Source organism: Callospermophilus lateralis, chromosome 16 (assembly GCF_048772815.1).
Source record: "Callospermophilus lateralis isolate mCalLat2 chromosome 16, mCalLat2.hap1, whole genome shotgun sequence".
NCBI lineage: Eukaryota > Metazoa > Chordata > Mammalia > Rodentia > Sciuridae > Callospermophilus > Callospermophilus lateralis.
This window is the reverse complement of record NC_135320.1, coordinates 59,712,401-59,739,806: the sequence shown is the minus strand read 5'-3', so window position 1 is coordinate 59,739,806 and position 27,406 is coordinate 59,712,401. Positions and strand designations below refer to the sequence as shown.

Here is a 27,406-nt window from a genome sequence, read left to right as displayed (position 1 = left end):
CACTCACTATGGGTTAGATGTTCTAATTACTGGCAATTTCCATGTGTATGTCCTACTCTTTATTTAAATCTGACCTTCCTCTGATCTCTGAGTCAGTATTTTCCTCCTCTAAATTCCCTATTGTCTTTTCTCTGTTCCTCTTTTAGGGAGAGCTTAGTAACTTTTACTTCCCTTTAACTATTTCTATACTATTATTAATTATAAAACCAGATTTACTGCCTGTTAATATAATTGAATTATTTTATTATAATTTGTCCTTATCTTTGTGTTTTTCCCTCTGGACTACACACACCTTGAAGGCAAAATCTTTGATTCTTTGTGTGTCTCTCCCCCTACTTCCTTCACTTCATGCAATGTCTACACAGGGTAGACTTTGATTATAATAATCTTATTAAAATATGATTTATATGCAATAAAATTCATCCACTTAAAGTATACAGGCTCTTTATACATTCACATGATTGTGAGAAGAAGCAGTGGGGTCTGGGGACAAGATATAGCCTTCAAGGGTATACCCCGAAGGACCTGGTTCCTCCAAGTAAGCTCCATGTCCTAAGTTAACACCATTGTCTAAAAGCCCACCAAATTCTTAACCCATCAGTGGAGCAGTCTATTGATGATGTCATGATCCTCCTGATCCAATCACCTTCCAACGGCTACCCCTCTGAGCACTGCTGCTTTGAGGACCAAGACTTCAACACATGAGCATTTGGGACATAATTAAGATCCAACCCATAACAGCAACCCTCACCATAATGAGTTTTAGGACTTTTTAACATCCCCTCCTCCACACACAAAACCCCACCTTCCCTTTAGCTATCACCCTCTACTCTTCTCCATCCCCTCCAACCCCAAGCAACCACTACTCTGCTTGTCGTTTCTGTAGATTTGACCCTATTGGACATTTAATATAAATGGAATCATACAATGTGATCTTTTGTGACTGGTTTCCTTCACTGAGTATCTTGTTCTCAAGTCTCATTCATGTTTTAGCATGTATCAGTACTTTATCCTTTTGATGCCAAATACTGTTCCATTGTATGAATCAACCACATTTTGTTTATCCATTCATGAGATAATGGATAAATACCAAAGTACCTGACATAAACGACTTAAAGGTAAAACATTTATTTCAGGTGACAGTTTCTGAGGTTTTAGTCCGTGGTCAACTGGCCCCCTTGTTTAGGGCCTGAAGCAGGACAGAACATCATGACAGAAAAATGCTGCTCAGCTAATGGAAGCTGTAAGTAGAGCAGAGAGGTCAGCGACAAGACACAGGTCCTAAGCGTACACCTCCAGGTACCTAGTTCCTCCAACTATGCCCTACCTATCTATGGTTTCCATCTCTTCCCAGCAGTTGACTCAAATTATTAATCCATAAAACAGATTAATCCACTGATGAGGTTAGAGCCCTCATAATTCAATCACTTCTCAAAAGCCCCACCTCTGGACACTGCTGCTCCGGGGGCCAAGTCATATACAAATGAGCCTTTAGTGCACATTCCAGATCCAATCCATAAGAATGGATAGATGGATTGTTTCTGCTCTTCAACTATAATGGAAAATGTTGTCTTGAATATTTGTATACAGGCTTTTGTGGGGACATGTTTTCACTTCTCAGATGTATACCTAGGAGTAGGATGATTAGGTCACATGGTAACTATGATTTTCAAGACTGTTTTCCAAAATGGCTGCATCATTTTAGACTCCCACCAGCGGCATACAGTTGGTCTTCTATAACGTGGGTTCTGCAACTGTGGATTTAACCAACCATGGATTGAAAACCATTTTTAAATTGCATCTTTATTGGACATGTTCAGGCTTTTTTTTCTTGTCAGTATTCCCTAAATAATATAGTGTATAACAACTATTTACATAGCCTTTATACTGTATGGGTAGATAAGTAATCTAGAGAGAACTTAAAATATACAGAAAAATGTGAATTGATTTCATACAAATACCATGCCATTTTTCTAAGAGACTTGAACATCCGTAGATTTGGGTGTCCTGAGGGATTCTGGTACCAATTTCCATGGACACTAAGGGATGGCTATGTCTAGTTTCTCCATGTCTCATATGCAATAAACTTTTCAAAGGGAAAGAATAAGTTTTTGTAAGCTTGATTTCTCATTCAATAGACCTAGAAAAGTACTTTCTTCTAACAGTACGTTCTATTAGAAAACTGCTCCTCATTCTCAAGGGATGTTTGTGTTATATTGGGAAGACACTTTGAGGAGGAAGAAGGGAGAAGATAAATCAGTATCCAAATAAAAACATGACCTAAGATTTTTTTTTCTAGTATTGTTACTATAGGGATTTCTTAGGAAATGCAAATATGTATATTTTTTTTGGCATGGATAAAGCCATGTGATATATAAAGGCAGAGATAAAGTATAGAATCCTGTACAACAAACGAGTTTTCTAAGAGCCAAAATAATTGAAGTAGAGCCAAGTGACTTAAGGAAACAAAAAAATCTATTGAAGTAAGCAAGAAAAAGGAGGTAGAATAGAGCTGGCAGTCCAGGTAGGACATGGGAACATTTGGTGCATCCAGAGGGCGGTGTGAGGAGGGTGACAAGGGTGTGATTGGAAGGCATGGGAGAGAGGCTGGTGGCACTGCCTTCCTCCATTGCCGTACTACCATGTTTCTGGAGATGAGATGATGTAGGCAAAGTGGAGGAAGTCCTAATTCTGAGAGAAGGGTGCAAAACTCATGATACAGCATGCACTGAAGCTTACAAATCCCTTGCATGAGTCAAACTCTGAACTAAGCCCTTTATATACAAAATCCCACTTTAATCCTCCTAACAGGCCTATGGGTTGGGTGCAATTGTAGTCCTCACTTTGCAGATGAGGAATTGAAGGCACACAGAGGTTAAGAAATTGCTCAGCTAATAAGTGTCGAATCTGAGCTTTGTGCTCTGGAGCCGGAGAGCCTCCTGGGGCCTTGTCCTAAATCACAGTGCTATCGTTCCTCCATGTCTGTGTTTGTTTTCTTCACCTGCATTGTTTGAGTACAACAATTAAAAGCACATTAACCACCCTGTGGTTGTAGTTTAAATGAAATCAATTTTAATAATTAGTCCAAGGCATTTGATTTAGTAACAGTTTTTAAATTAGTTGTAACATAATGTAATGTAATATAATTGGCCAGGAGGTATATGGAGAATTGAGATAGAATGCAGGGACTTACAGGCACGTTAAGAAGATTCAACTTTATTCCATATGCAATGAGAAGCATCAAGTTTTTTAAATTCTTGTGTTTTTTTTAATTGACACAAAATAAGTACATATTTATAGGGTACGATGTGCTATACATATATTGGTGGTTGTGTAATGATCAGATTAGGGTAACTACCATATTTATCACCTCAAACTTTCTGCTTGGTGAGAACATTTAAACTCTTCCCTACAAGCTGTGTTGAAATTTACCCTACACTCTTGTTAACCACGGTCACCTGCCATGCAATGAATGCCAGAACTTATTCCTCTTGTCTAACTGTAATTTTGTCCAAGCTGACCAACCTCTGACCAACCCTTGTCCCCTTTAACATTTGAAGTCCAGTGACCACTGGCCAATTTGTACTTTGGAAATATCCCTCTGCAATGAGGGCTTGCATGAAGAGGGGAGCAGAACTGAAGAGATGAAGACCGATCGAGACTGTTAACACAGTCGGGGTGAGAGAGGAAAGGGTTCTGAACTAACCAGAGGGGCCGCAATGGATAGAGGGTCAGTTGTAAACCAAAGAAAACCAAAGTCAGAGGGAAAGGCAGGAACCCTGTCGGTTTTCCAGGATCCTGGATGGATCCCAGGGCAGATTATTAGGGTCCAACATGGACCCTAATAAAATGGAATTTTACTACAGTGAGTATAGTTTCTTGAGGGAAAAAAAAAAAGTTTGAACCTCTCACACTTTTCCGTTTTGGCTTTTCTCTATAGTCCTCGCTGTTTTCTTCCAGTCAAGGCCACTTTCACCTTATCAGATTTGTCATTCTTTTTTTTTGCAGAAGCAATGCCAGCAGTTTAAACACTTCAAACTTTAATTTATGGGCTGTCTACCCATGTGCCTCTGGGTCTTTTAAATAGGCAGCATCATTGTACAATTTTCTGGACCCATCAAGTTTCCCCAAGTGCTTGCAAATACACACTGCTCTAGGTGGTAAGTGACTTGGTAGAAATTGATGGCTAACTTGTCGAAACCCTCTTGTGATTCCAGGCTGCTCTGGCAGGAGGCACCACCATGATCATTGATTTTGCCATCCCTCAGAAGGGTGGCTCCCTCCTTGAGGCCTTTGAGACCTGGCGCAGCTGGGCTGACCCGAAAGTCTGCTGTGACTACAGCCTCCACGTGGCTGTGACGTGGTGGAGTGACCAGGTAAGGCATCTGGGTTCCAATTTGTTCCATTTAGTCCCCTTCTCTTTGCTCTGCCCAAGAGCAAGAACCTGGTAATGTCAAAAGGCAAGACTCTAGTAGTGTCGGCTGCTTGGAGACTTGAGGGAGGACATTCCATTGCACACTCTTTTGTAGTATTTGAATTCTGAATTCTGTGAAGAATTATCAATTTAAAAAACTACAATAAAAAATACATAAAGCCACTAAGATAAATCCTTTATGCTCCTTCATGCAGCTTCTCCTAATATTTAATGCATGAATTTTAAATAGTTTAAGTGTAATTTTAAAGTTCTGATTTCTCTTTTTCTCAGCTTCAACATTCCCAGAATCTTGTGATTCTCCCACTGATTAGAACTTCAATTAAAAGTGCTTAGGTTCTGGGGAAAAAAAATTAAGGAGATTTTATATCTAGAATTCCTTCAAATTAGATGTCTCCTATTCTTCCCCTGACACTTTGTTGAGAGAGGGGAAGCAGACTAGTACCATTTCCAAGGCCCTCTCCCTGCGGTTTCCTGACCTGGACCTTCCTGTACAGCTCTGCTGATGATCCCCCTGGTAACCATTCATAATAGAGTCTAACCTCTAACCAATCTTCCAGGTCCACTCATGACTTAGGCCACTGCAGAAAAGATAACAAGATTCAGACAACAAAGACTGTTTTAAGAGCTGATAAAATATGTTGATTTTGCCCTGTAAATTTGTGTGTGCCTTGGAAGAAACTTTTAACAGGGATTTAAATCCCAACTCGTTTTCCACATTGTATATCATTCAGATATCTTTTTGTCCAGAAGAGTTCACTATAGCAACATTATCTGAGTATCTCAGGCTCCCACCTCTTCCCCCAAATTGGGCTTTAGATATCAAGTTATTATAAAACGAGTAATCTCTATTTAACAGATAGTTCAACAAATATATGATAGCAAAGTTTACAGTCACAGTTAAAGTTGATGTTGATTTTTCTCCAAAATTCCATTCTAAATGATGCATCTTTTCTCTTTTATGCCTTGAAAGCACATCCTTCTCTCCTTCCTCCCACCCTCCCTCCAGTTTTTATTTTATAAGCGGAGCAGAGATGATACTGTTTTCCCTTATCAGACTCCTCACACTTTAATATGCACAGGGATAACCTGGTGACTATGGTTAAAATGTAGGTTCTATTCAGTTGCTATAACCAAGCTTCACAAACAGAATGACTTAAACAACAGAAATGTATCATCTCCCCTTCCAAAGGCTGGAAGTCCAGGATCCAGCCATCAGCTGGGTTGGTTCCTTTTGAGGATGCGAGGGAGTTCCAGGTCTCTGTCCTGGGCCTCATAGCTCGCTGTGATCTTTGGTGTTGCTTGTCTTGCAGAAGCTTCCCAGCACTCTCTGCCTGTGTCTTCACATTGTGTTGTCCCTATGTGCAAGTCAATGTCAGTTTCCTGATTTTTTAAGGCCACCAATCATATGGGATTAGTGTCCATGCTAAGGACTTCATCTTAACTAACATCCGCAGTGACCCTCTTTCCATATAAGGAGTTGGGATCCAACATATGAATTTTAGAGGCACAGAAGTCAACCCATAGCAATAGTGCAGAACCGGGTGGATCCTGAGACTCTGCATTTCTGGCAAGGCGATGCAGATGCTGCTGGTTCAGGTACCACTTTTGGAGGAGTGAGGCTTAAGCCTCTGTGGCTGAGGATAGCAGAATGGGACTTTCCATGAATGTGGATGATGGGATGATTATTTTCTACTTCCATATACATCCACATCTTCTCCTTCCTCCTTTTGGGAACTCTTCCTGTGGCTTTAGACTTGAGGTCACTTAAGCTTCAAGTCCTTCTGGATCCATGATTGCTTCTATTGCAGCCACATGGCTTCCTCTTCATTTTCTAGAATAATTTCCTCAGACTGGGAGATGGATGCAGAGAAGTTTATACCAAATATAGAAATGAAGTACCTTGGGGAAAGCTATTAACTTTTTCATGATTTAAAACATCAGAACAGCAGCAATTCATCAGATAAAATAGTGTGTATGGTGAGAGAAAGATTAAGAACTTCCCTGCATATTTCTGGAACTAAATTTTTTCTCCTTATTTTACTGATTTCTTTTCTGAATGTAATTTTTTTGGAGAATGTTGAAACTATTCAAGAGTGACACATCGTTATTGTTGTTGTTCCCATTTAGGTTAAAGAAGAAATGAAAATCCTTGCCAGAGATAAAGGTGTCAACTCTTTCAAGATGTTTATGGCCTATAGAGATCTGTACATGGTGGGAGATAAGGAGCTGTATGCAGCCTTCTCTCAGTGCAAGGAAATTGGTGCAATTGCTCAGGTCCATGCAGAAAATGGAGACTTAATTGCAGAGGTAAGCATTTGCATTCCAACCCTTCTACAGAAATAAAAGCAGCCATAACTTTGGTGAAGATGATTGGCCTAAGAAGTGAACTCATTCAGTGCAGTGAAGGACACAAGGACCGAACAGAAACTGATTTTCTGTGGCTCATAATTATTTGACTTGCTTACTTGAGCCCCTGCTCTGAGATTTAGTCAACTGATGTACACACTGGTGAGGATTTCCCTTTTTCAAAACAGCTACCTGTATTCGATTCTAACCATGTGCTATTATAAAAACACATGTAGCTTTCCCTGAGACCCTCAGCACTTGTTTTTGTTTGTTTTATTAGTAGTTTGGGCTGCTGGGTTCCAAATGCTAAAGCATGGACAGCATCAGTGTAATCTGGTGACTTAAGCAGTGTATTCAATAGCTTTTGAAAGCTCTTCTCTTTTCAGAAACTGGGAATTAAAATGTACTCTGGAGGAATCTGGATGATATTTATTTCTCATGTTAGTTCCATTATTAATGCCCAAAGGGTGCACTATCTGCAAGATTTAAAGAGCTGTCTCTTACTCTTTATATTAGCAGATTTTTTTTCTCCCCAGGCTCAGCTCCCATTACAGTGAGTGAGATTGAGGCTCAGTGGCCAGCAGGCAGTGGAAGTAATGAGAAGAGGGCATGAGCTGTAAAATCAAACAGACCAGGTTTAAATTTGACTCTTCCATTCCCTGGCTGCATGACATGAGTGAGTCATTTTACCACTCTGATTCTTGACTTTCTGCCTTTTGTGTGTGTGTGTGTATGGAAGAAATAAAATTTTGGAGTTGAGAAATAACTGACCCAGCATTATTTACTGGATTGGGTTGGTGAGACAGCGATGACTACCATTAGGTTAAAAAAAAAAAATTAAGCTAATCACATAATATATTATAGTGAGTCACTTCAACAAAGATCTGTATCTAGTATTTAGTTTTGTTTGTCTGAAACAATATTCTCTTCTTAAATATGGACATTGCTTTTCAAAGAGTGTAATTAGAATGAGCCTCATATCTTTTTTTTAAACTTTTCAATCAAAAGAATTTGGTGGTGAAAATATGCATATGAAAAATTAACATATGGTATGGGTATACTGAAGTTATTTTTACCAACTATGCACACTGTATACACACACATGTGCACATACACACACACACACAGTTACATACACATCACACATACATACCCCTATACTTAGCACCTCTAAAAAATTCTAAGTACCTTTAATTTTTGATGAAGTAACAATAAATAATATTTGTTGTTGGCAAACCTTCCTGCTGTCTTTTTACATTCTTGCTGTCCTTTTAGGAGGCAAAAAAGATGCTGGCACTGGGGATAACAGGCCCCGAGGGCCACGAGCTGTGCCGACCAGAAGCCGTGGAGGCAGAGGCCACGCTGAGAGCCATCACCATAGCCAGCGCTGTGAACTGCCCTCTCTATGTGGTGCACGTGATGAGTAAATCTGCAGCCAAGGTGATTGCAGATGCAAGGAGAGATGGTAATTCCTGAGTAAAACCACCCTTACAAGTCAATCCTAGCTGAAGAGGGGGATAAGATACCTGTAGCCTCTGCCTTTGCTGATGAGAGAGTTGCATGTAAATACTCACAACTTTTCTTCCCCCCTTTTAATTTCATCCTGTCCTTCTTGTTTCATGCTTACATGTATCTATTTTTTTTTCTTCGTTAACCCATCTTTCTCCAGGTTATTTCTTCCTTATCTTTGGGACCTCAAACGGTTTCTTTCAGTTCATGGCCTTACCTGCCACCTCATGAGCAGCCATATTTTAATCCCATGGCCAAATGCAAAGTTCACCAGTTAATTTAAAAGAAGCTTCCTCACATCTTAGGCGGGATCCCCACTCCCTCCCAGCATCTGAATCAGGCCAGTGCAGGGCACATGGTGCATGCTCAAAAATTTCCTTTGAATTAAATAGATTTGTCTGAGAGCAACTTGGTGTGGGATTAATTAAAGTAATTATATATTACAAACAGTATTTCAAATGATGATTATTTGAACACTTTAAAACCAAAGTTATTTGGGGCTGAGGCTGTGGCTCGGCGGTAGAGCACTCGCCTAGCATGTGTAAGGCGCTGGGTTGGATACTCAGCACCACATAAAAATAGATAAATAAAATAAAAGTATAAAAAATCACAACAATCTTTAAAAAAAAACAAAGTTATTTTTATCCCAAATTACCTATTTGCCTCTGTTTTCTAGTTCATCCTGGCATATAGACATCTTAAATCGAAAATCTCCTATTCATGATAAGAGTTGGGCCAAGAAATAATTTCATTCAGTTGCAACTACTGGTAAAGGAAGGAGGAAAAACAAAGTGGTGCATTTTATTCAATGACTTTGGGCCTTGCTGTGTTGTGCTATAGCTTCTATCACCTCACCTTTAGAAACTGAGGAAGTTTTGTAAATCATTCTGTTGGCTTCCCCCACCCCGAAGCTGGTTACATAGTTTATGTGCATTATAGAAACCTGAAAATGGATTTGGTATGTATATAATTGGTACTAAAAAAAGTTTATTAAAATTGCTTCTTGTAAGGACATCCAGTAAGGATTTTGTGAGCCATATACACTTTTTAAAATGCAATCAATCAACATTTGTGTTAAGGGTGAGCTTACTTTCACATAGGTGTCATAAAGGTCTCGGTCCCAACTGTTTCAGATTGCTTGTCTCCCACATCTCACATACGATAGAATTGCAGTATAAAAGCAGCCCTTCAAGAAAATACTGCATTTATAGTTTTAGGTTATTCCCACCAGATGGCGCCGTTGCCAACTCTATGGAATTGGTAAGGTTTCCAGTGTGAGTGGAGCAAAGTTCAGAAAATGATTTAGGGAACAGTAAAGCCAGCAAAAACCATCACTCCTAATCCACCAGTATGATTTTGACAGTTCTGTCAGGAAGCAGTTTCTTGTCCTTGGGTACTTATTTGATACTGGGATACAATTCCATTAGGATCAGAGTAAAGATCTGGGAAAGATTTTAAGGCTATAGATGGTAAATAAGTGTGAACATTTTAATGTTGTTTTAAATTTAGTTTTAATTTCAATTTTATTTCAAATATGCAAAACATTTACACGGTCCAAAAGTCAAAATTCTATATACAAAATGTTAAGGAACATCTTATTTTTTCTTCTCTAACTCCATCTTGTCATATCCCATAGTAATTTTTTAGTTAATTTATATTTACAGTTTCTCTTTACAAAACAAAAAATATATGTATATTCTAATTACCCTATCTTTCCTATATAAAAGGGAGCATATTATACATAGCATTTTAAACTTTGCTTTTTTTTCTCTCATTTGAAAATATGTCCCAAAGTTCAGCCTTTTTAGGTGCGGAAATTTTTCTAGTTCTCTTTCATGGGCACAGTGTACATCACTGTATTTATCCAACTAGTCACCTCTTGATAGAACACTCAAGTTGATTCCAGTTTTTAGCGATTATAAATAAAACCACAATATTGTCTTATGCATATGTTATTTCATGTGTGTGAATAGTGAATTACTTTCCGATCACTATTATAATAAATGACCACAAACTTGGTGCATTGAAACAATAAAAATGTATGATCTCACCATTCCAGAGGTCATAAGTCTGAAATAGATCTCACTGGACTGATGTCAGGGTGTCTGCAGGGCTGTGTTCCTTTCCAGAGACTCTAATTCTCCCTTTTCTTGCCCTTTGCAACATCCAGAGGCTGCTCACACTCCTTGGCCCATGGGCCCTTCCTCCATCTTCAAAGCCAGCAGCAGTGGGTGGATCCCTTCTCACATCCTTTATTCTGACCTCCCATTCTGCCTCTCTCTTACACATTAAGGATCCTTGGTTTGCATTGAACCCACTCTCTTAATTGGAGATCATCTCCCCATCTCAAAGCTCTTATTTTAGTCACATCTATAAAATCTCTTCTGCCATGTAAAATAACATACTCGTGTGCTACAAGAATTGCAATATGGACATGGTTAGGGATCCCTTATTCTGCCTAATGCAGAATGGTATCTTCATGGTAGATTCCTGGAGGTAGGGATAGTGAATACAGAATATTTAAATGTTGCCTCAAGTGTTATTGTTTAGTCAGATTTATTGTAAATAGTATTTGTGAAAACCCCCTAATGTTCAGTTGTTGAGGAGGCAGTGGAGTCCAGAATAAAAGGTACGAGAGATTTCCCACCCCTTGCATGTGCCCTTGCAGTGAATGAGGCCTGTGACCAAGAGGAACCAGAAGGGAGAGCGAGTTGGAAATTAACAGGGTCAAGCTGTTCATGTGGTGACTGCATCCAGCAATCCCAAGGACAGACTCCTGGGGAGTGTACAGGGACAAGAGCTGGTGGACCACATGAGCTTTTGCCAAAGATTCAGCTACCCTATATACATTCATTTATAATCTAACACAATTTCTGAACACAAAAGAGTAATATAGACCTATTAACTGTTACCTTAAGTAAGAAATAACTCCTCCTTACAGGTTTATAATATGAAAGTTGCTCATTTGTAAATACTTTTGCCAGCCCATTCTATCTTCTAGGACTTTGACACTCACAGTGGGTCCCTAGAATGCAGCATTGGCATGGCCTGGGAGCCTGTGCAGGATGTTGGCCCCCATCCCAGGCCCACTGACTCAGTATGCACTTCTAACTGCACTCATATGCATATTAAAGTCAGAATCCCTGTTCCAGGAGACACACAGGATATTCAATTATTGATTGCCTCTATTGTTGTAGCCTAGAAATACAATGCTGTTAAAGTTGATTTTACTGATCAATCACCAACTCTACACTCAGAAGAGAGGGAACGTGATTTTAACAACCAACATTGTCGAGCACTTAATATGTGCCTGGCACACAGTAGTATTTTAATATCTTTTATCTTCAGGTTTTACTCTATATTATCTTATCAGCATATTTTCATGTGTATTATTATTTTTAATTGTCATAATAATGTTTCAAGTTCAATTTTATCACTGTTTGGTGACTGGTGAAGCTGAGGCTTGGGAAAGATGATTGGTAAATTTAGCTGAAGAGCACATTATCAGTAAGTGCTAAATCTAGAACTCAAGCCCAAGTCCATCATCCCAAAGCCAAACTTTTCTTGTTATTTTTCATCTTAATCTAGGAGAAGTTGGTCTCCAGTTGGAGAAATGCAGATATCTAGTTTATAGTTAATTGACTTGGAGTTTAAAGAGATCAAGTGGTTTTTGGTTTTTGGCATTACATTTTAAAATTTTACTGAAGGCATCATCACCATGTTTTATTTTTATAAATATTAAAAGCATGAAAATGCCAAGAATGGAAATGAACAAGTATTTAATGGAAAGTAAACACCTCTTATCCCTCTCAGTTCACTCCTCGGAGCCAACAATTTTATCATCTCTCTTTAGTTTTGGTGGTTATCTCCAAAATTCTAAACTTGAAGTATGAAAACACTGATTTGTAATTCTTACAGTATCACCTGGCTTTCAGCTTGGAAAATGAGTAAATCTTGCCCCCTGAGAGGTCACTTCAAATGGTGTACCTACATTTATGTGCTTTGGCCATTGCTTTTAGTGGTATATTCCTTCTCCACCAAGAGGAAGAAGGAGCTGAGAGCCCTGGGTGAACCTCACTGCCTCCTGACCTCCACCCACTGCAGGTGGCCTTCCCAAGGAGAGGGCGCTCAGCAGTTGGAGTTCTCTGTAACTGGAGTTGCATGGTTGCATGACCAGGCTTTGCCTATAGGTTAAGTCTGGACTTTAAAACTCTTCAGAATATAGGATTGTGGTAAAATTCTTCTCCATAGAAACAATTAGAAGAGACCTTGAAAGCAATTTTTATTACCAAGCCACTGCAACTTAGTGTTATTCAAATTAACTGGTAGAGAAGCAATTTCCAAGAGTCAGGGTCAAGTGGATTTTCTTCCTTTCAGTGAGACTCAAAAGCATGACTCATTTTAGCTTGCTACCTCTTTAGACCATGATTGACTTGTAAAGTTTCTTGTTTTACCTGGAATTTTTCAGTTAGCTCTTCCTAAAAATTGGTTAAGAAGCAAAGGCCTTGTTTACCACATCACCAAGAGTCTCCAGCATCTTTGTGCTTTCTACCGAGTGCCACGGGCTCTTCTTGCAGAGATTGATTTTGGTAGAACAAAGGGAATTTTTTGAGAGTTGCCCCGTTTGATAGTTTTGTTCAAAGCCTGCTGTAGAGATGTCATCCTGAGATACTCTAGGCTCAATATACGGTTTCTAAGTTCTTAGATCACCCCTTTTCTTCAATTACCTTGAAGATTCTCAGATCATTTTTTTTTTTTAAGAAAAAGTGTTCAGAAAGTAAATTTTCTTTCTTTCTTTCTTTCTTTCTTTTTTCCCCCAAAGGTAATTTTTTCTGATTCGTTGTCCTTAAGTTTGTTGATTTGAATGGGCGTAGAATTCCAATTTCAGAATGATTTCCTCTGAATTATCAAGACACAATTTCAATCTGTGCTGGCATCGAGTGGTTACTGATGCACAAGCAAATGCAAATGAAGTTCTTGTTCTTTTATCACTAACTTGCTTCACCATCTGGAAAATTATATTTTTTCTTTATCATACAAGTCTAGAAAATTCATTAAGAATAGCAGTGGGCCTTTTAAAAATTCACCTTTGCATTGAAAGGCCTGCTTTAATTTGAAGACATCTTCGATTCTGAAAACTTTCCTTCTTTTATTTTCTCCACATTCATCTTCTCTGATTCCTTTCCCTGGAATTCCTCCGTTGTCCTCCATGTCTTTAACTGTTTTTACCTTTGGGGAAAGTACTTTAAATTTTTACTCTACAGTTTAGGAAATGTTTTTGTTTATTTTCTCTGCCCTTCTAATGGACTTTTATCTTGGTAGTCTTATTTTTAAGTCTGAGAAAACTTTGTTGTTTCTTGATTGCTCTTTTTTTCCCATGGCTGCATCTTCTTTTTTGGTTGTATTTCTTAATACAAGCATTATTTTCTTGACCTCTCTGAGGATACTAGTGGAAAAAAAAATTGTTTTTCTGTTTTCTGGATTATCTCTGTTTCTTTCTGAGTCACATTTTCAGTTTAACAAATGTTTTGGCTCCTCCCTTTTTGTGCTGTTTGTGTCGGGTGACCCTTGGCTATCCATGTGTGGGACTGGACAGGCCAAGTGAGTAGTGTGGGGAGTGGACATGGGTTTCTCCTGGCACATATAGGACTGTTTCTGGAATGACCTATGGATGGCAGGGGGTGTGGTCCTGATGAGCTTAAGCTTAGATGTTGGGAGCTTCACTGGGTAGCACCGACACCATCAGAAGCCTGTCTCACACACCGTGGTGAGGGTCAGGGCTGACTGGTCCTCTCTTTGTTCCCCTCACTCACCTGTCCTTCTCACCCCAGGAAGTGCTCCCATGACTTCCTGAGTCCCACCTGTGCCTTCTACATTTCCCTTATTAATTATGCCATCTCATCTGCTTTCCATCTTCCTGAAGTCGGTCGAAAGCTCTGGTCAGCACGGTCTCACTCCACTCACTCTGGATGCAGCCCTGGATTCCCTCCCTCTGTACCTCTTCCCCATGTGAGCTGGGAAGGAAGGAAGGAAGCTCAGACTCTCAACTTTAATGCAAGACCTGAGCTTTCCTTATGCTCATACCTTGTTATTTTTTTCTAGAATTCAGCAGCTGTGGTGAGTGAAAAGCAGGTTACAAGAAAAGGCATAAAACTTTCAAGTTCCAGCCATCCATACCTGAGTCGCCTTTGACCATGGCTAGAAAAGTCTGTTTCATGCTTTTCTTTCTCAGTCTAAGTTGGGCAACTGGAACTCAACCCACTGGTACTTCCCACCACCTCTCTTACATGAAGTCACTTTTGCAAAAGTGAAGCTAGAACATCAAAAGCACTCCCTTGTCTCCCAGGAGAGATCGAGTATAAAGTCATGTTGCATTTAGAAGTTCTGGTCTCTGCAGCCCAGACTTAATTTCTCTCCAGTCTAGTCTTTGTCCAAGGACTAAGTGTGCCAATGTTGAGTCATCATCTAGTGACACTTTTTATTTTGATCCGAGTAGCTTTGGTTATATGTACTCCTTTTCAGCCATAGTGTTGCATGTAGGATTATTAATGATCTTATAGAAAATCCAATCTTCACATTTCCCCCAACCTCCCAATAGAACTTGTGTACACAGGGATTCACATTTTTGCTGGTGCTGTTTAGAGTGGTGGTGATTTCTCTCAGCAACTTAACTTGATGTTCTACTTGTATATACCTATTATAGTTTGTTTTCCATTTACTATTGAGATTTTCAATGTATTTCCGACACATGCCCTGTTCAACTTGTCTTAATGAAGTCCAACATTATTTTAGATCCAAGATTCTATCTTCAGGGTATAAAATTTTTTTCTTTATCTGATTTACAAAAAACAAACCACTGAGGCTGAGGTTGTAGCTCAGTGATAGATCACCTTCCTAGCATGTGTGAGGCCCTGGGTTCAATGATTATGTTAGTTCTGAAGGAGTTCACAGTGAACTAAGCTACCTTGTAATTAGTTTGTTGTTTATTTATTTGATTGTTGGTTATTTGATTTGGTTGGATTAAGTATGATTTTGGGTTTTCTATAGTAAAAAGCTTTACTTACCACGTCTATTGTTACAAAATATAAAGCTCTCTTACATAGAGGTTTTGGATTTCCTGTTTTCCATCTTATTTCAACTTTGACCTCCATAAAATCTTCTTATGTTTAAAAGATGGGGAGAAAGTTCCACACAATGGCCATACTCTCCTCAAGTGGTCATACTGACCATTGCTCCTTAGTGCTGAATGAAAACAAATCGAATCCTGTTTGCACACATACAACGTGCTAATATTCTATAACTAGGGCCACAGGAAGGATGATGTGTAGCAGGGTTGAGATAGATTTGAATCTCTTCTTTTGTTTTTCCTTTCTTCCTCTTAAACATCAAAACACCCAACTCTCTTTTATTTAGAACATTATTTACCTTATATTCAATTGTAAAGCAGTAGAAACTGACCATTTTAAAAATTTTTTTAAAAACTGGAATTGTGTAAACAATAAGGTAAATAACATTTGTGGAGTGTACCAGTTTGCTACAGCTGCTGTAACAAAGAAACATAGACTAGATGGCTTAAAGAACAGAAATTTATTTTCTCATAGGTCTGGAGTTTAGAAGTCTGAGATGAAGGTGTCAGTAGGTTCTTCTGAGGGTTGTGGAAGAAGGATGTATCCAGGCCACTGTCTTTGGCTCGTAAATGGCCATATCCTTCCTGTGTCTTCATGTTATCTTCTTTTGGAGGTGTCTATATTTAAATTTCCTCTTACTATAAGGACCCCAGTCTTATTGGATTAAGGCCCACCCTAATTACCTCCATTACCTCTTATTTTCATACATTCTGAGAGCTTCAACACTGAAAATTGGCAGGGGACACAATTCAGCTTATAACATGAAGCAGCTCCAGGGGTCCAGGCACATGGTAGGTACTTTCATATGCATTAATTTATTTGACCTGCACAAAACTACCATACTAGAAGGGACATTGTGATCCCATTTCATAGGTGCAAAGAACAGACTAAAGCATTGCCATCTTGCACAAAGCTAAAAAGTAGAAAATTAAGATTTGAACTCAATTCTGTCTGATCTGCTCTACCATGCTGCTTCTCTTCTCAATTATCTCCTTTCTTTGGAAAAGTAATATTTTTTAATTCAAAGCAGAGCCTAGGAAGGTTTCACCCTGTCATTTTAGCTAGGAAAATTTATTTTTACAGGTGTATTTGGCTTCCTAGTTGGTAGCCAATGTTCCTGTTCCTGGTACCTATGCTACTTCCCTGAATCCCTCTACACATCCTATGACTCAGTAAAGTGCTTCTCACATATCCACACAAGACGTTCACATCTACTCTATCACCTTCATCTCATAGTCATGTTGTCTGGTACAGGGGGAGTCTGGACAGGTTTGATGTGCTTCGTTATTTGGAAATCTTTAGAATCTCTCAGAGGGTGAAATAACTTTTAGTGGAAGATTGCTTCATAAGTGCAGAGTCTTTTTCTCTTTGGTTTTGAGCCCAAGGATGGATAAAGTAGGCAAACACGTCTGTGGGTAGACAGGGTGCAACCTAGGCAGTGGGAGGAGATTGATGATGAAGATGTCTCCATCTCCCAGGAGTTGTTGGAACCATCTGGTGGCAAATGTAATCAGAAGAGTACCAGAGTAAGGACCGACAGAGAGTTTTTCATTGCCAACCTGCTACGTAGTAAGTGAAAGCAGTAAGTGAAACTGGAAAATTGCTCAGCCACATCCACAAATAGCTTGTAGTTGACTTAAACATTTAAAAATGCATGCTCTTTACCAATGACACTTTTCTTAATAACGTGATACCTATGATCTGATATCAAAAGAGGAGGATTTTAATTCTGACTGTATTACTAACTACCAGTGTGCTCTCAGGTAAATTAATTACTCTCACTGAGCATCAATTTCTTTATCTGTCACCCGCAAGAGGATTCCTGCAAGGGTCAAATTAGATGGTGTGCGAGAGCTTTGCAGGCTATGGAGCACTATGTAGATGTTAGCTCTTTTTATTATTCTTTTATTTTTGGGCCAAATCTATTAGAACCCACAATTATGCTGAATTGTCTGGTTTGATTCTCCAATTTATGGATTTTCCAGGCTCCCTGTTTTACTTCCCATTTTCACTTCTTACATGCTTGTTGGTTCTTTGAAAATGTTTTAGAATCATTGTAAAATAGGGTGAAGAGCAGTTAGGAATTTTTACTTTTTAATGTTTTCATATATATTTATAAACACTTAATGGAGAGAAAACTGGGAGGAAAGAACCCACCAGTTCATGAAGAATTTGTATATACCCAAAAAGTGGCCTGTCACATTTTAAAGGAGCTAAGCCCTTCCAAGGAAATTACCTGTCATTTGGTTTCAAAACAGTCCTGGCAGACTCTCGGTAGATGCTGACACTTTTAATTTTTCCTGAGAGCTATTAAAATGGTAGAAGTTTTGGAACCGTATTCCCATATCACCTTGATGTGCCAAGTGATTGAATAGAACGTGTGATAAGGATCTTTCCTCGATGATGAAGCACCACAGAAAATCCTGAGTTGGCAACTCCAAAGTGATTGCCAATCAAGTTTCAGAGTTCTCATTACCCAAGCATCTGTAAGAAGTTGTATCAGAATAAGAAGTTCTCTTTGAACTTGCAAATAAAATGTTGTATCTGTCTTCCTCTCTCTCTAGTAGTAGTACATTACTTCTTTATTCACTAGAAATGATCACTGCTTATTATATATACCAGAAAGAGATGCTAATGGCATTTCCCCTTTCTGGAAGAGGGCAGTCAGACCCAGAGCAGGTGGGATTCATCCAAGTGGGTGCATTTGGAAGCAAACCATCTCTGCTATGACTGTTCCTGGAGGATCACTTTCGTTGACCACAACTTGATACTGGGTTACTTCAGTGAATTTCTTGGGTTTCAGCATGTCTGTCTTCTATGGCTTTACAATTTCCCAGGCTGGTTAGAGGAAGATGGCTAGTTTGGGGGAGAAAGGATCTGTGAGATAATACGGTGCTACATCCCCACTTAATGTGACTCAGGCAGCTGGTAGCCATCCACTGTCAGTACTCTCTAGGGAAATCAGTTAATTTCAGTTATGTATCAGGATTGTAACTAAAATTTGGCATCTGATTAACCAGAGTGAACTAATTTGGTATGCCAGTGTCTCCTTACTGCACACTCCATTTTTTGATTGCTTGCATATGATGAGGTTGATGTCAGTGAATCTATTATTCTGACAAATGCTAATCAGAGGTAGGATTCTGATTTTAAATTCAAATTCATTGTGCACTATTAAGTTTTCTAACATTGTGTGCTTTTGATGGACTCATTTGCATGATTTTTAAAATATGCATTTCAGGCTATAATTTTATTATCTGAGTGTTCTTTTACTTAATATGAGTTTTTTGAGGAGCTTTTTTTAGGGTATGAAAAGGTTAACAATCTATTTGCAGCAGCAATATGCTTTGGTTGAATTCCATATGACCTATATTAATCATTATCTGTCCTCTGTCGAGTAGAGCATAAGTTAGGACCACTGGAATACTAATGACTGGGTTCAAATTCTACCTCCTCCGATCCATCTATGTGCACTATATGTAAAGTGACTATGGAGAGGTACATAACCCCATAACTTTATCCTCATGTTTCATTGGAGATAATAATAGCATTTTTCTGATAGAATTTTGGAGATGGTTCCATTAGAAATGGCACATGTATAAGCCATATTTTGCTAGGTGTACTGCAGTAACAATGCATCTAAATTAGGAATGGCTGACAACTAGAGATTTGCTTCTCATTCATATTCATGTTCATTGTGGGTTGGCTTTGCCTCTGCTCCATTGTCTCTTTGTTCTGGGACACAAGAAACAGCCCCTATTGGTGTCATGACAGAGAAAAAAATGGGGATGGAAGAACCCCAAGACATTTTTAGTTTGTACTTGGAAGCAGCACATTTTACTTCCATTCATATCTGTTTGGCCAAAGAAAGTCAGTTGGTCAAAATTGGTATCAGGTGAGTGGGTAGAGTAATCTGCTGTACCATGTAAGTGGCTAGAACATAGTAAATGCCCAGTAAACATTAGCTTATACTTTTAAATCTGTTCACAAAAGTAAATTATAGTGTGGGATTCTGCTAAACTAGTGAAACTTTCCTCTGCTAGAACAGAGGAGACTAATATTTGTGTTTTTGTCATATAGTTCTTTTAAAAACAAATTAAAGTGCAGAATGTTTCCTTTGAACTTTCCAGGGAAGGTGGTCTATGGAGAACCCATAGCAGCAGGTCTGGGCACCGATGGCACTCACTACTGGAATAAGGAATGGCACCATGCAGCCCACTACGTCATGGGTCCACCTCTGAGACCAGACCCTTCAACTCCTGGCTTTCTCATGAATCTGTTGGCTAAGTAATCATTGTGTAGCTGACTATGAGGGTTTTGCCAAAATAAGTTGTTTTACAAGTCTCGGGTTTGGGTGAAGGAGAGCTAGTCTTAATTCTGGAGCTTTCATGAAACTTCCAGTATTCTGTTCTTCCTGACCTGAGAGATCCAAGGCACTTCTCCTTACCTGGAGAACAAAAACACTGGCTTAGTTATATTATATCATGATATGTTGTCAAAATCTCTCCTGGACATAGAGTAAGCTGATTATTTTTACTGAATTTTTACTTCTGTTTTTTAAATCTTTCTCTTGTTACCCAGAGCCCAGTCTCTTTAATATGCATCCCCCCACTCTGCCTAGTGCTGGGGGATTGAACCCAGAGCATTCCACAAGCTAGACAAGAACTCTGCCATTGAGCTACACCCAAACCCTATGCCTTGAATATCCTGAATTTTTTCTATGCTGAGATAATGCTGGAACCAGATCGTTGTGTAGGTAATTCTGTCACTTTCTGGAAAGGGCTGATCATTGTTCTTGGGCATGACACATACATGGACATCCTGACATCCCCCATTCACAGATGCTCAGATTCAAGTTACCAAACAGATTTAGGAACTGACTGTATGAGAGTTCACTTGTCCCTTTCTCTCAGTGTCTTTCTTCTTTCATGTTTCTGTGTTCCCAAGATAATTCACAAGTCAAAGCAGGATTTCAGTCCCTGGTGACATCATCATCCTTGGTCAGTCTCATGGACAGTATCACAATGTGGTCATTTGCCCAGGGGTCACCCTGGAGGACCTTCCCTCCATTCCCATTACCTGATACATGATGACCCTGATGTTACTATTATCAAATACAACTGTTAAGTTTTACCTGAGACAAACTCATAAGCACAGAACTAGTAGGTGACACAGGTGAGCCTAGAACTCAGGCTTTCTAACCCTTGCTTGCATCCATGCTTCTTGTGTGTTCTCTGAAAGCACCTCTTAGTATAAAGACAGGAGATGGGTGAGACATACATCTGAAAATTCTATCCATTCTCCATTGCATTTTTCTGACTTTTGGTGGTGAAGAAGGTCAGGAAATTAGGAAATGTATGATCCTTTCATCTTCACATGTTCTGTCTACTCACCCTCATGTTTGTTTGCTTGTTTACAGTGATGATCTGACCACAACAGGGACTGACAACTGCACTTTCAACACGTGCCAGAAAGCTCTTGGGAAGGATGATTTTACTAAAATTCCTAATGGGGTGAATGGTGTTGAGGACCGGATGTCAGTCATATGGGAAAAAGGCGTGGTAGGTTTCATAAGGTCCAGTCTTGTTTTGCTTTCTTCTTCAGATAGGATCCTGACTGATTGAGAGCCAGAATGGCATAAACCTGCTTAGAGAAGCTTCCTGATTTTTTTTTTTCATTACAGTGGGAATCCAACACCATTGCCACCAATTCCATCCCATCCCACCCTGCAGCAGTATCAGCAAACAAATAATTGTCTTCTCTGCATGCTTCAGTTTAGAGGCTGCATTGGGAATGGACTTACATTGGGTACAAAGAAGGCCATTCTTGCTGGACGTGGTGGCACATGCCTGTAATCTCAGCAGTTTGGGAGGCTGAGTTCAAAGCCAGCCTCAGCAACTGAGCAAAGCCCTAGAGACCCTGTCTCTAAATAAAAAATAAAACAGGCAGGGGATGTGGCTGAGTGTTAAGTGCCCAGGGTTCAATCCCTGGTATCAGACAAACAAACAACAACAACAAAAAAAAAATCTAAAACAAACAAACGAGAACCCCATTCTTTAAATGTTACAGTTCTGCTTCATTTCTCATGTTCTTGGATCCCAATTCCTCATGTGTCACTACTATGAATACTTGAAATGATGGAAAACACATGAAGGCTACATATTATGTTCATGTTTGTACCTCCTTTTCATAAAATCTTTGTAGATGTCCCTTTTTAAAGAACCCTTGCATATCATATTTTTAAAACTGCTGTATGAAATCATATAAATAATAACTCAAAGTTTTTGAGGGGGAAGAAAAGTCCAATTTCTTTTTGATTTGTGTCATTATAGTAAATATCTTCATTACAGCAGATTTTTATAATTTATTATAGTTCCAAGGTATATAAATATTTTATATAACACATGATACTATGATATTTTCTGAAACAAGATGGTTTACTTCTAGGATTATGTCTTTTAGGTCATTTTTTAATCATTTTTTGAGATAGGAATAGTAAACTTTAATGTCAATATACATAGGAATAAACTCTAAACACTTTTTCTATATTAAAGTATCTTGCAATAGACTTAGACTGTTCATAATTATTGGTTCATGTAAGTTCTAATTGCATGAAATTGAACCTCTTAAGTCAAGTTTGCATCTTTCTAAAAGTGTCATCTGACTTAAAAACGTCATAACCTGTCTTATTTTAACTCCATAGTACCTTGCCTATGTCTACATGCTTATCTTGTGTCTATGATAAATTAGCCAGATCATAAATGTATTAGGTGGTGGTGGAAATCTTTAAATGGCAATTGAAAGTACCATTGCCAAACATTTAGCTGTCATCTGTAGCAACCTGGTATGGTTCTGGGCATGATGGGAGGAATTAGAGGGCTTGTTTTTTGACCTGATAGATTTTTGAAACATCATCTTATGTAACCCATTGTCTTCTTTATTATCTTTATGTTTGTTTAACACCAGCATCCACAGATGTGGCCAGCTTCTCAGTATAAGAAATTCAATGCAGTTCTGGTTGGTTTAAGTGATGCAAGTCTTGTATTTTTATTGATAGGAGTTTTTTTTTCAGTATTTGATCATCAGAACAAATGCATTTTCTTTTTGAAATTGTTTTATAGCATAGTGGTAAAATGGATGAAAACCGATTTGTGGCAGTTACTAGCACAAATGCAGCCAAAATATTTAATCTTTACCCAAGAAAAGGAAGAATAGCTGTAGGATCAGATGCTGACATAGTGATTTGGGACCCAAAAGCCACAAGGTAAGTCTGACTTCTTGTATTCCTTGGCTTCACGATGAAGAAAAAGCACTAACTTGCAAAGAAATTTTGCTTTGGCCTTAATCAGCCATTTCTTATTAGGTGATATATTTAGCCATGCTCAGGAATTTTGAGACTGTGCACAAGATAAAGGTTTTGATATACAAATATTTCTTTGTTTTTCTTGGCATAGAGATTGCAAAACTTGTGTTGCATTCTCTGGAAATGGATATGTATAGAAAACCAATATGAATTTACCACTTCAGTGCCTGGCAAATGCCTGACTTCACAGGGAGGAAAGGTACAGCACAATGAAGAAAATATAAGGCTTAATTTGAAAAGGGCTGAATTGAAAACTCAAAATAATTACAGCCTTTTTAAAGCTTTCAGATAGAAAAATTCCAGCACAAAGGATGTCACTTTTTGTTAGCCAAATTTTCCAGTTGAGTTCATCTTGAGCCTATCATTCCCAGTAGACTCGAGCTTTTTGTTTCCAATTTCCATAATTCTATGTTAATATTGCAGGTCTGGCAAATTCCACCAACTCAGGAAAGCATTCGGTGGAGGAGGAAGCTCTGTGAATTTCTCCTTACAGGAGCAGAGCACAGACAATACCTGCATACTGATGTGTGTTTTCTATAGACTTTTCCACTGTAATGGAGGAAACCCACGACTTCAACATTTTGTGTGTGTGTATATATACATGTGCAAACAGCAATACCATGAGCCCATCTGCCTCACTGTACAGCCATTTATTAAAAGTCTATCACTTTTTTTTTTAATGTAGTAGGCAAAATGTGTAGCTTCTTGGAGGTGGTATCATCATAAAGACCCACTTCCAATGAAATGCTCCTGGGCCGCCCTCTGGGGAAAATTAAACTAACTGTGACTCTGAGCCTAAATCCAGCCCCAGGTAGTCTCTGGACCCTCATTGTCCCTATCCAGGGATCATTTCACATGGTTGGAAGACTATGATCATGTCAAGTAGCCAAACACTTTGCCCTAACACCTCTGCTGGTTAATGATCCATGCAAAGCAGTAAATGGTGGTACAAGCATCTTACTTACCTGAATATCCTTAGAAACCAACTAAGCACAACTCTAAGTCTTTGTTATTATGTGATCAAGGAATTGCTGACCATTAAGGACTCAATACCTAGTAAAATCAATGAGGGCATCTTCTCTACTAGGTTAGGAAAATTTTGCTTGGGAAGGCAATGGGAAGAAAAAATTGCTTGGTTTTAGAATGATCTGCACATGAATTGCACATGCTATTTTAGAGAACCTGAGGTATTTTAAATACCATTCTGTAGCAAGCTGGTGTACTGTATGCCCAGCAGTCTCCTACCCAGAGTCACCTTTGTTATAATTCAGAAAATTTTAGGCAGCTCCAAGGGCCAAGACAAGGTAGATTTTTGGAAACTTCTTGTGAGTTAGTGAAACCATCAGGTTTAATCAGAAAACCTATAAATTTTCAAAAGGGACAAAACTATCATGTGGAAGAAATATTTATGAAAAATTATGATTTTGAATCATAACATCTGGAAGAGCAGAACAATGATAATTATTAGTAATATTTTGCACTTGCATGGCTCAAGGTGGGTTAAATTTCAGTATCTAAAATGTGATTTATCAGGTAAGACAAATAAGATTGCTTCATGGTAATGAGAAAACTATAACTGCAAAACAGTATAAGTTTGATATGAGAACCCTGACCATGTGATTCTGACTATGAACGCTATGTTTTCTGTGAGATTCTGTACCATGTTATCTCCTGATTTAAAGCACAGCACTTTATATTATACTTGCTTGTTCATGTTCTGTTTTTAATTCCAGTCAGGCGGGCCAGTAAATATAAAACCTTTCATGGATTTGATTCTTTTCTGTGTTTTTCCTTATCAAAGGTGAGAGAAAGATGAAAATACTCTATTGAGTGATGTGACTCTCCAGTCTCATTCCCATTATTACCCAGAGTGCCTCGGGAGGCCATTCCGTGTGATTCTTTTCAGCCCTACACCTGGGTAACTCCAGCAGCGCCCAGCCTTAAGAGTCCTCTCTGGCTGGTTTAATTTCTGAGGACGACCCCAGCTCGGGTGCAAAGCATTGTCTTCCTTAGGCAACTGGACAAAGAGAAATGACCGGAACATAAGGTTGTGAATAATTCACTTGCTTTATTTACCACATATTGCTGCTTGGAGGATATTTATAGGCTGTGATTATGTATCCTTGAGTCATGTTTTTAGACTACACAAATTTAGATCACTTTCTCACAAGTTCCAGCTCCTGATTTCTATAACATTGTTTTGTCCTTCCTTTCCTATTCAGTTGTTTCAGAATAGTACATAATGATCCAGATAGGTAGTTACTTTTTAAGATCTATATATTACCTGCTTAATTTCCCTCATTTCTGGTCTAAGAATAACTAACTTAAGGTCAAACCAAAAGGTTTCTATGCTTGTAAATTTCTTTCTGTCTCTTTCATCAGTTTTGAAATATTTCTTATATAACAGGGAAGTTATTATAATTTACTTTATATACTGATACCATAAATTTCAAATTTTAAAATTTCATATATATGGCATTTGGGGTAAAGATAAATATAGATATATAGAGAGATATATGGGTACATAGATACAGATTTGGCCTTTAATTATACATATATATCACATCTGACCTTTAATTATTAGCACTAAATCTTCTTTAGTAGTACAAGTACACTTTAGTAGTCTTAGGTATCCTTTCTTACTTTTTGTCTTGGACTGCTTATCATGTGCACCTCAATGCTATCCATAATGAAGACCAGCTCAAGTCCAAGAGCCTGATATGCAGGTGCTAGTCTGAGCTCCACCCAAGGTCATTTAAAGTCTCTGTAAGGCTTTTGGTGTAGCTGAGTGGCAGAGGACTTGCCTAGATTGCAGGCGGTCCCCAGGACCACAAAATAAGTAAGTAAATAAATAAAACTAAATAAAGTTTCTGTACATCTACTTGCACATATGCAAAGAGGGATTGCTAATAATAGTTATGCCTACCTCACAAGATTTTTGTTATAATCCCATGAAGTAATACTTGTAGACATGCTTTATAAACTAAGAGAGTGTTACCCAAAGACAAGACATGTGTTATTATAGCTATTTTATATTTTTCTAGTTTGGACAGTGTCATGCTTTTTGGAATATTTTCAGTTTTACATGTTCGCAGATCATTTGCCTGTGCTGACCAGGCAGACAGATGAACCACAGGGTTCTGTTTCTCTGATACTCAGATCTTTAAAAAAAAAAAAAAAAAAAAAAAAAAAAAAAAAACTGGCAATCTTTTCATTTTTCTTATTTTACAGTCTTTTTGAAAAAAAAAATGGAGGAATCTTATCAGGTATATTGAATTGATCTATCCCCCTTTGGAATTCTTTGACTTAGTTGATTTCATAAATATCTTAAGAGTCTTCTTTAAACCACCATCCAACTATCTGGCATTGTCATTACTCTTTTTTTTTTTTTTTTAATGTGAACATTACAGAATGTGGGAAAAGGAGAGGCAGGGCAGTTGAGGAGGAGACTTCATGGAATAATGAATCTGGAAGAAAGTGTGTTAATGGTGGTTCACATCACAAGGGAGCGACTATTGCAGAAACTCTGCTGAGCCCTTCTCTGGATGGATCACAGCTTTCTCTATTCTTGGCCTGCTTGTTATGAGAAAGTTGCTTGTCTGGCCTGGCTGTTCCCAACCAAAATTTATGCTGTTGACCTCAACAGGGACCTTTCTAATGCGCCACAATATTTTTAGCCTTCTTTAATTGTCCAGGCATCATCCAGAGCTTTCCGAGTCCCCACACACTACCTCCTGATCCTCAGTACCTTTCTCTTTCCACCTCATGTCCTGAGTTCTACGAATCCCACACACCCACTTATAATACTGTTCTTCAGTTTTTATTCACTTCTCCCTCATTAATAATCTTGAGATCTAGTTCTAGTTCTTAAAATAAATGTTTTATTTCAGAATCATTGCAAAACTTACTGAAAAGTTGCAATGGAATTACAGAGAAGTTTGATGCACCCCACAGCTATTTTCCACTATTATTATCTTACATTAGTATGGAACATTTGTCACAACTAATGAACCAATGTTGGCATATTACTTTAATTAGAATCCATACCTCATTTGGGTTTGCCTAGTTTTTACTTACCATTCCTTTTCTGCTCCAGGATCTCATCAGGATCCCACGTTGCATTAGTCATCCTGTGCTCTTAGGCTCCTCTGATCTATGACAATTTCTCCAATTTTCTTTTTGATGACCTTGTTAATTTTGAGGAATATTGGTCCAGTATTCTGTAGAATATCATGTGTTGTTGTTAAGGTTCGGATGGGGGTATCCCCCAAAAGCTCGCATGTGAGACAACGCAAGAAGGATTGGAAGAGAAATAATTGGGTTATAGCCTTAACCTAATCAGAAAATCAATCCCTGACGGAATTAATTGAGTGGTAACTGGAGGCAGGTGGGATGTAGCTGGAGAAAAGGGTTGATTAGGGGCATGGCTGTGTGGTACCTGGCAAATGGAGACCTCTCTCTCTGCTCTCTGATCATCATGTGAGCTGCTTCCCTCTGCCACACTCTTTTGCCATGATGTCCTGACTCACCTCCAACCTCGAGGAATTGAGCCTGCTGTCTATGGATTGAGACCTCTGAAACTGTGAGTCTCCAAAATGAATTTTTCCTCCCCTAAAATTGTTCTGG

At 38.6% G+C, this 27,406-nt stretch overlaps 1 protein-coding gene across 1 annotated transcript in view; it reads left to right on the top strand.

The window, feature by feature from the left end:
- The window catches only part of Dpys (dihydropyrimidinase), a 73,051-nt gene that overhangs the window by 8,418 nt on the left and 37,227 nt on the right, over positions 1-27,406 (top strand). Inside the window, exons 2-7 of the mRNA XM_076835406.2 lie at positions 4,218-4,376; positions 6,563-6,742; positions 8,057-8,246; positions 19,548-19,704; positions 20,837-20,978; positions 22,539-22,681. Of these exons, the coding sequence (XP_076691521.2) occupies positions 4,218-4,376; positions 6,563-6,742; positions 8,057-8,246; positions 19,548-19,704; positions 20,837-20,978; positions 22,539-22,681 (971 nt within the window). The remainder of the gene's footprint in view (positions 1-4,217; positions 4,377-6,562; positions 6,743-8,056; positions 8,247-19,547; positions 19,705-20,836; positions 20,979-22,538; positions 22,682-27,406) is intronic.